This window comes from Mesitornis unicolor, unplaced genomic scaffold, assembly GCF_000695765.1.
Source record: "Mesitornis unicolor isolate BGI_N332 unplaced genomic scaffold, ASM69576v1 scaffold14605, whole genome shotgun sequence".
Lineage (NCBI taxonomy): Eukaryota > Metazoa > Chordata > Aves > Mesitornithiformes > Mesitornithidae > Mesitornis > Mesitornis unicolor.
Genome location: NW_010187648.1, coordinates 39875 through 49568, shown reverse-complemented (window position 1 = coordinate 49568; position 9694 = coordinate 39875). Strand labels below are relative to the sequence as shown.

At 39.8% G+C, this 9694-nt stretch overlaps 1 protein-coding gene across 1 annotated transcript in view; it reads left to right on the top strand.

Annotated features, from left to right (window-relative positions):
* LOC104541462 (tyrosine 3-monooxygenase-like) overlaps positions 1-9530 on the top strand; it is a 31363-nt gene extending 21833 nt beyond the window's left edge. Inside the window, exons 10-12 of the mRNA XM_010185530.1 lie at positions 2333-2428; positions 7687-7820; positions 9371-9530. Of these exons, the coding sequence (XP_010183832.1) occupies positions 2333-2428; positions 7687-7820; positions 9371-9530 (390 nt within the window). The remainder of the gene's footprint in view (positions 1-2332; positions 2429-7686; positions 7821-9370) is intronic.
* The last annotated feature ends 164 nt before the right edge of the window (positions 9531-9694 follow it).

Below are 9694 nucleotides of genomic sequence, written 5' to 3'. Positions count from 1 at the left end.
GAACCATAAGAATTTGATTCATTCTCTATTCATGAATCTCACAAAATAGGTGAGCACTTCAAAGGAAATTTGAGAGCAGGTACTGTCATTCAGTTCTGAGTTACTAGGCTATACATCTGCCAAAACCATACATGCAGCCCCTTGCTGCCATCTTGCTCTGAAAGATGATTTTTTTCCTGATAATGACAGCCATTTCCCAGTCTTGGTGATTTTTTCAGGAGAGGACAAAAGCCTTACCCTCGCTCAGCTGGGTGATGTTCATTCAGGAAAGGGGGTGGATGTGAGGAGACTGTCACTCCTGAAATTCTTCATGCAGCCCACAGCCCCACTCATGGTGAAGTGAAGCAAGACACTATGTGAAAGAGATTATGACTTACCTAAAGTCTATTTGTGTATCCATCCTTGGGTCAGGACTACCAGCATTTTTAGAGTTTGGAGAGCAAAAGGTACTGGTGCTGAATTTTTTGTAGCATCAACCAGATCCTAGGCTGGTGATGTGAGGGGACTATGTGGCAAGAGTCAGTAACACTTACACATTTCTTCTGCAGTTTCCACTCTCTGGGTCTGAAATGGCTAGAGTAAGATTAAGATCCATGCCTTTTCTAGGGTTAAAAGAATTATGGGTCTCAGAAAGCCATTTTGCATCATTACCCAGGTCTTGGTGAGATTAGATGAAGGCCAATGGCTTATAAAGCAGGTCTCTGCAAGCACCCCTCCCTGACGCTGGACTGGCTAGGACTAGATTAGAGATAGGGTTAAGGGTGGAAGAATGGTGGGTCTAATATTTGAAATTATCTAGTGTTTGGGGAGGTAGAATAAGGGTACCTGTTTGAAAGGGCTACCTGCAGTTCAGGAACTGTGAGAATACAATTTTGTCAGCACCATTCAGGTATTTTGAGCAGTAAACATATTCTGGATTAACATCTCAGTCTTCAATTGTTTAAAAGTTAGACATCTAATCTAGGGTTATTGTTTAGCTTCCTTCTCTAGACAGTGAAGATAGAGAAGAACCTGTAACATATTCACTATTGTGGTATAGATGCCTAACATAAATTCTTTTTTCTCTCTGGAAGTCCTTGTCATTTTCTGGTCATTATAAAGAGAATGGGGGTAACTAGCTTAGGTGATACAACAACATTTAAGCTAACTAAAAGTTTCTTTAAATAATCTCAACTTTGCTACTTGTTGTGGTCTATAACATTTGTAAGACAAACTTTGAAATGCCATTACTTCATTCAGTCCCTGAACTTCTCTAAGCAGGTGAATCCTTGCACAAGAGATGGGAAATTACCAGAGTTCATGTCCTCCAGAGTGCCACTAGTACTGTGTCTACTATCCTGTTAAAATAGTGAGAGCTGAAATAACCTCACTAACTAAAAGCCAGATACAGGATACCTAAGGAAATTCTAAAAAGAATTCCTCCTCCTCTCATGTCTCATTCTCTAGTCAAAAAGACTTTCTGCAAAATGAGGAGATACTTGACTTTTCATTGGGAAATAATAAGATTAACACAGTAAGAATGCAGAAATATTAGCTGAGCTGTAGAAAAAAACAGCTTAGGATTCTGCAGAAAAAAGATCTTGGCATGCTGGCTTTTTAATGTTAATTGTGCAGGCTAAAACCAACTCATCAAAATTAAGACATGTGAAAGAGGGTGGGAAAAAGAAGAGTTACTTTCATGCCACTAGTGTCTAGCAGGTAAGGTAAATGTGGTTCTAAGCATGCTTTATTGCAAGAAAAGCCTGGAGCTGTGTCTTTATTTTCTGCTGGAGTGTGATAAAGATGTAATTGGCATAATCTTAAAGTGTACATTGCTGCTAAGGGTTAAGTCATTCTTCAGTTCTTCTGAATGCTATTATACAGACAAAGAAGTAGGGAAACTGTCCTTTCAAGTATCTTTCTTAGGGTCTTGAACGCTCTGTGGAGGTCTACCTGTCCTTCTGGGGAATATGAGTTGAAATCTGTCAGCTTCCACTGACTACAATGAAGCTCAGGACTAATAGGCTGAAGGGTAATTTGTAACATCTTACAAAGGAAGAAAGATATAGGATTTTATGACTTTGTTTACCCATGTAATTATCATTAGCATTTTTTTTCTCTTTTTTGGGGGAGTGAGAATGGGAAGAATGGCAAGTTTTGAAAAAATATGTGTTATAATTTGAATGTGTTATACATGTTAAGAGAAAAAATAATTTTCTTAAACTATACAACAATAAAATTTGAAGATACAATAACACTAAGGAATAAGGATAAAAGAAAATGGAAAGAAAAATGAGAAACTTAAAAATGAGCTGCCTGATGAGTGTTTTTCACAAATTGTTCTCATTACCAGCTTTATTGGTTCACTGTGGAGTTTGGTCTCTGCAAGCAAAATGGATTGATCAAAGCTTACGGGGCAGGACTGCTTTCATCTTATGGGGAGCTTATGGTATGTGTCAAACATATGGTATTGACAGATTTTTATAAGCCAGTTTGCTAAACTCTCTGATAAAAGCAAAATGTTGTTTCCTCACACAAAACATGATTTAAAATACAGATTTTTCTTTTGCAAAGAAATTCATTCTCCCTTCCCAGCAGGCATTGAGCATGGGAAAAACTACTGCAGGTTTGTACCTGTCTTCCACCTAAAGAGATAAAATGCAACAAAAGCAACCATCCTAAAAAGTACTAGATTTGCTTTTTTCTGCCCCTGTCCGATAGTAATACAGTTGACTAGTCTAAAACTCATGTACCTTTCTGAATTAGTCACTAGAGGGCAATATTATGTCTATTATGAACTCTACTACTTCATCCATGCCATTGGCATTCATGTACATAGGAAAATCAGAAAGGCACTGACTGACTGGACCAAATAAAGTGCGAAGAAACTGTAAATAGCATGGATACTGTTTGCAGTCTAAAATATATTTCAAAACTAAGACCAGCTCAAATTTTATGTAGATGAAAATTTGTGTACACAGATGATACTGCCCTCCCTGAACAGATCAACTGTGGAAAGAGGAATTATGCACCTTTAGAGAAAGCTTATGGGTTTCCTTTCCTTCGTACAATAGTTGGTAGGGGAGATACTAATTTCTCCTCAGTTTTGCAGAGTACTTTTGCTTTAGCAGATAATCAGTTTCTAAGTGCAAAAACCCTAATCTGTTATCAGTCTCAATTGCTTCAGGTTGTGCAGATACTGGATGGTTTTCTGGAATTAGTTAGAGCCAAAGGAAAAGAAAAAGCACTCTTTTCAAGTGTTTTAAACCAGAAATATATATTTTTTTCTTCATGGGGGATACATTTTAAGCTTAACACATAGACACAACAACCAGCTACATGATCCAGTCGCATGGAACCACAGCTGGATTAACACAGCTCGGACCCCTGTAACTGGAGATAGTTGGATTGTTATGACAATAAAAGCGTTACAAAACTTGCCTAATGGTATACAGCTCAGATGCCTTCCCAGTCAAGCAGCAGAAGGAAGAAACAATATGTTAACATAACTGAAAACATTTATGTGTCCCAAAAGAGAGGCAGTTGAGAGTTGACATACAGAAAGGGGAAGCCTCCCAGACTTCAACCTTCATTTTGTCACCTGCCAAATTTAGCACTGTTTTTCTCCCAATGCTTGCAAATTGGAGACTTTTGTAAGCAAGCTCTGTGGTATAAGATTTGCAGAGCTTTCTTTCTGGAAAAGCTGTGAGATCTGCATGCTCATTAACCCTCTAGAGACATAAATGTGCGTTCCTTTCTACATAGCAACCTGATCCTGTGTCTGACTGCCCATGAACATGGACAGAAGTGTACTAGCACTATCACAGCACTCATCTGTAGAGCAGTGAAACGTATGGCTCTGAAACAGCAAATCAATGACCTCCCCTACACATTGGGCTCCAGTGCCATGCACTTGGTTTACATGTCTGTCTGTTCTAGGATAAGGCTGAAATAGCTGTTTTTCTGAAAATCCCTCAGTAGTTGCTAGATTCACAGCAAACAAACAGGAAACATAAGTTTGCTTTTATTTACTGGGTAAAACCAGAAAGGTCCAAATCAAAGCACAGTTCAAGGCAGCATATCTGCCTGCCTGGATACTTTTTAGTTTTAAATTAAATGCATTTACACGTCAAACAGGGTACTAAGGGACAGAGGTAATCATATCTCTGATACTTAATTAGTTTTCATAGTAATATGCACCACAGAATCTATCTGTATGATGTTACCTCCTTTTCTGTTTTATTTTGACACTGATGAAGGTAAAAGTTGCATCAGAAATGATCTCTTTTGGTGGCTGAAGTTGAGTGTAGCTGACTTGTGCTCACTTTCTACTCTTTTCTTTACTAGACACCAATGAGCAGTTCTGCTTTTTCTGCTTTTTTTTTGAAGTAGTAGGCAAGAATTGCTTGTGCTATATAAAACAAAAGTATAACTGCATGTCAAATTCCTTGCCTCTAAGCTTGACAATGGAAGTAGTAGCTGTCCTTGAGTTGAAAAATGGCAGACTCTTGTGGTTACTTTTATCATCAGTAGTGGTTGGGTAATGCTGCTAGATAAACTTTTGATACAGCTGGGTCCACTTAGGTCTTCATCCATCATATTACTGAAATTACATGCAGATATAATAGTGTTTGTTTCAAAAGGTAATGAAAAAGGATTCCTCCCACTTTCAAAAGTGTGTCCATCTTGTATGTTACACCTCAGACAGTCTGAAGAAGGGCTGCTGTGTGCCCTGTACAATCCCTATGTGAACTCTGCAAGTTCCTGGGTAGCTTTTGGGACAGCAGCTTAACAGGTTCTGTGCAATTCACCTGAAACTTCTTGTACATAAATTAATTATATCCATGGCCTCAAGTGCTGAAGTTTCCTTTTGTGACTGACTGACTTATATTACAGATATTTATTTGGAACAAAACTGAAATCCAGAAATGTTTCCATTTAATCATTCTAGTCTGTGTAAGCACCTGACTCTAACTTCAGTATAGATAGTGGCAGTCTGAGTGTGGTGCTGAGGCCCTATGCCTAAGCACCTGCTAGCATGTTGTAAAATGTGTATCAACTGTTTCTTTTACAGCTGAATAAAGGAGATATGTGTAGTGCACTCTCTATTTCATATATGTGATTTTTTTTCAGAAATACAGCAATGGATGGGCAATTTTGTTAGGGAAGATGAAGACTAGGAGACAGTGAGGCTCATGATAGCCCTTAGTTTCTTGCAAAGCTCATTTTGCAGTCTTAGACTGGCTGTTGAGAAAGCTCTAGATAAGTTTTACTACTGCTTGGGAGAAAGCCATTGTCCTTCCTGATAATTATCTGCCAGTCTTCTCAGTATCATCCTGGATGTAGGCTTGAGAATGGAGTATCATTTAGCTGATCAGCGTATTTGGCGCAGGCAGACCCAGTGCAGCTCATGTGACCATAGAGACACTTGGCAGCAACCTATGCAAAGGAGGGGTTTCATTATCCCTGAAGGATCCTGAACCCAGGAATATCAGGGTTATTTGGTCAGCAAGAAGGCAATAAACACATGAGTTACTAAGGCTATGTGGCTACCTGCAAGAAGATAACATCTAATCAGCTGGACAGAGTGAGCAGCAGTATGTCCAGCTAGTGTTATGTGAGAACTTAGCATCAGCAAGGAGTCTGGCAACATCCCTGAACTGCAGCCTGGTCTGACACACTGGGTGTGTGACTGTAGTCCAGAGAACCACATCCTGACTCTGAAATCTTCAAAACATTTTCCTCTTCTCCGCAGTGCCCACTCTGACCAGTTTGAGCTCAGTTTCCAGGCAGTTATTTTCTGTGGATGAGCTGATCCAGCCCAAAGTCAGGGCATAACTTGGGAGAAAGGCAGAGGAATAGAGGTAGGTCTGGACATCTTTTGCGTGAGACTTGGCACTTGAATCCATGTTAGCTAACAAATCATTTAGTGACAGCAGCTAGGTACTGGAAGGGACAGGATAACCGTACCCAACTCTAAAAGGAACAGTTGTAATGGGTCTGACTGCTGGCCAACCTTGCCTCCTCTGAACTGTAAGAATTCCTCCCCAACAGCTCTCAATATTGCACTGTTTATTTCACTATATTCTGTCAGCTGTTCTACATTATCCAAAATGCTTCTCCTGTTAACACTCAGCTGGACTCTGTCCTACATACTGTAAAATCTTATGGCTCATACCATACTCCTGGCAGCACTCAGTGCTGCATATGCTTTTCTTGCAGCACAAGAAGTACTTAACTTGTAGAGGCCTTTAAGGCCATCCGGTTTCAAGCTGAACTTCCACTGAAATCAATGGGATTTCAGTTCTGCTTCAACACTGACAGCATAGCGGGACTCCTGTCAGGGTCTGAGTATCTAAAATCTTTTCCCATTAGTCCCCAGAGCTTCTAAGATTTTAAGAGCAGCCTCATGTTTGTGTATACCATCCATCTTAGATTGTATGAGTGCTCTCCAAGGTTTATTCTTCAATTACACGCTGCAAATGAAGAACAGGAAAAACACCATCTTTTAGCATTTTATATTCTTGCCTTTTTTTTAAAAAAAAAAAAGGCCTTGTATTAATTTCTGAACTAGTTTTGCAGCAAATTGGCCTACTGGTTAAGGCAGGCCTCCAGTGATGGAGAGTTCAGACTCAGTTCAGTGAAATATCTAAAAATGTGCTTAAGGTTACTGTCTGAATTTTTCCAGTTAGCAGATTGACCTGACAGTCTTGTGCAGTGTCACTCACTCTTACCAGTTCTTTACAAATACCATGGGAGTTGGCATTTGAATCATAAAATAATGAAGGGAGCCTTCTGAAGACTGGTGAGGAAGAGAGAAAGACAAACAGGCAGATTTCAAAAAAGGGGTTGGCGCTGAAAGACTGTCCCTAGGTGGATGAGGACCACTGGCCAGGCTGAAGGCAGAAAGAAAGGTCTCAATGTTGATTTTTTGTTTGTACTCAGGCCACTTCACAAAAGTGGCTGCGGCTCTCACCACCCTGGCTAATTGAAGGCCAAGCCAGCTTTTAGGTTTAAAGGTAGCTCCAGTATGTCTAAATAAATGATAGATGTGCCTATGGACTGCAGTGTGGACAGAAGTGGCTTCCCTAATCCTCCTGTCTTCCTGAGGGGAAGGTGTAGAAGAAACTGAGGAGAATGCAGAGAAGATCCTTTGTGGGCTCAAAACACAAACACATGCACAGAGAGTATAGTGCATATTTATGTCTTGGGTTTCAGGGAAGCTTCTAGGCTGCTTAACTTGCATGGGAGCCGTGCAGAAAATACCAGGAGCATTCCGTATGTTCTTCAGTGCAGCAGGAAATGTGAGATTTCTGACATGGGCTAGGGACTCTGAAATAGTGCTGCACAGTACTGTGAATCTTCTATGATACTGCTTAAAAAAAAAGGAGCATGACATAATTTTTTCTTTTAGATATTCAGATTTTGGACAGTGGCATAGATTTTCTCCTCCCTGTCAGAGAATATGGCTATGGCACCCAATTGTAGATCACTGTAATACAGGAAATATACTTTTTTCTTCTTTTAAAAAAAATATATTTAATTGGTTTATTAACTGCTAATTATGAAAAGCAGATAACACTTGTGAAAGAACAGGAATTGATATTACCTTTAACTGTTTCACAAAGAGCATTTTACAGTCCAGTACACACTAATTTTTGCTCTGTTTATTTATCTGTTCTAACCTGCATTGTTTCTGTTACAAAGTACGCTTTATCAAACAAGGCAGAGTACAAGCCTTTTGATCCAGAAGTGACTGCAGTTCAACCCTATCAGGATCAAGCCTTCCAGCCTGTCTATTTCATAGCAGAAAATTTGGAAGATACCAAGGTCAAGCTTCAGTAAGTAAAGTAACTTAAATCCTAATCTCAAATACTTCTACTACTACTACTACTACAATAACCATGTCACTCTATCTCACCACACATTTCATCTGCACAGTGGCTTTTTTACAACAAAGTTAAACAGGAGATTGTTTATCTGATAAAATCTTCATAGAAAGGCATAGCTATATATACTTATGCCGTGTACCATGCTTTGTCTTAGCACTACCTCATTTTGGCAACTTTTGAGGTGAATTCTGTAGCTGGATAGTGAGAGCAGAGCACAATTCCACAGTTCCAGTGTGTCTGTGCAAGTCCATACAAATAAGAAGTCATGAAGAACTGATTTACCCAAGGTCACATGGAAATTTTATAGCAGACTCAGGAATTAACATGGATCAGCAGGAGGCTTAAAAACAAGATTGTCTTTCTTTGATTGTATCTGCACAAGAATGCAGAATCAGCATTCACAGGCAATCTAATTTCTACAATGTAGGTGATTGAAACCTAAATAACATTACTGTAAATTAGATTGAGTTGTTTCTAAATGCATTTCATTGACTGTGTTACGTTATGCAATAAGGACTTTTTTATATACAATTTTCTTTAAGGTAAGCAGGGTTTAAATTCTGGCCTTCATCTCTAAGAGTTAGAACAACATGACCAGTTCTGGCTGGAGGCATGAGGCTGGTTGTGGAGCTTCTGGGGAGCATGTAGGGGATAAAGTGAGGAATTTATTGGAGGAGGAGAACCAGGGCCAGACTTCTTCTCTACTCCCTCCCAACCTCTTCCCCAGAAGCACTATCTGCTGGGATCATAGCAATGGCAAATTAGGCCCCTCACCTTAAATCTGAAGGTTCACATTAAATTATTATCTTGGCACTGTGTAAGAACATGGCTGAGAACTCACCGTCAGAAGAGAGAGTTTAAAGAGCATTTGACTCAAGCAAACCTGAAAAGAACTTAAGGACAAGAAATACACCATTCACAGACTTGAAGCTTTTTCATACATTTTTTCAAGATAGTTGCGCAGCCAAAGCTGCTCAAAATAGCCAAAAGCACAAGAATCTGACAGAACGGAAAACATAAGGCAACATCAGTACAGGGGGCTCCTACCAGCATTTACTTAATGGAAAGATTCTCGAAAATGGCAAGCAATCATGTTTTTTTCTTTTAGTAGAGACAGCAAAATAGCCCAGGATGCCTAGTATCAACAGGTTTCTAGAATTTTACATAGGAAAAGCTACTCCAGGTTATTTCTTGGAAGTGAAGGCAGCAGGCATGCTGTATTCCTGCATTCCTCCGCTTGTGGTTGTAATAACTCTGAACTGCGTTAATGTAGAGCTGTAAGAGCACAGACAGGTCTGAGCCAGCCACACTGAAAAGCAGGCACTGCAGATCTTGTGGGCTGCAAGTAGTTCAGCCATAGGGAGGATTTACTGCACCAGACAATGTTAAGGGGTAACAGTGAGGAGGGTGTCACATTGGCCTCTGGTCCCTGATAAATCCATGCTTATATATTGAGAAGTGGCTTCTGAACTAGCAGCTCTGTCTTCTTCCTCCTACAGAAACTACGCGATGAAGATCAAGAAGCCTTTTTCTCTGCACTATAACCCATTCACCAGCTGCATAGAGATTATGAACACGCCTCAGAAAGTCAAGAGGGCACTTTGTCAAATGAAAGAGGAACTGAAAACCCTCTGTTTAACCTTTGAAAACCTCTCTTAACACTACAGCAGTACATCTCACCTGGCACTGGGATACTTGTAGATGATTCCAGCACTTGAAGATTTAGTGATGAAGTTCTAGTTGCATGTGAAAATCTTTAACCCACAAACAGCTCTGTCAAGCTAATTTTTCCACTGTAATTTAGGCTACTGACTAAGTCACAT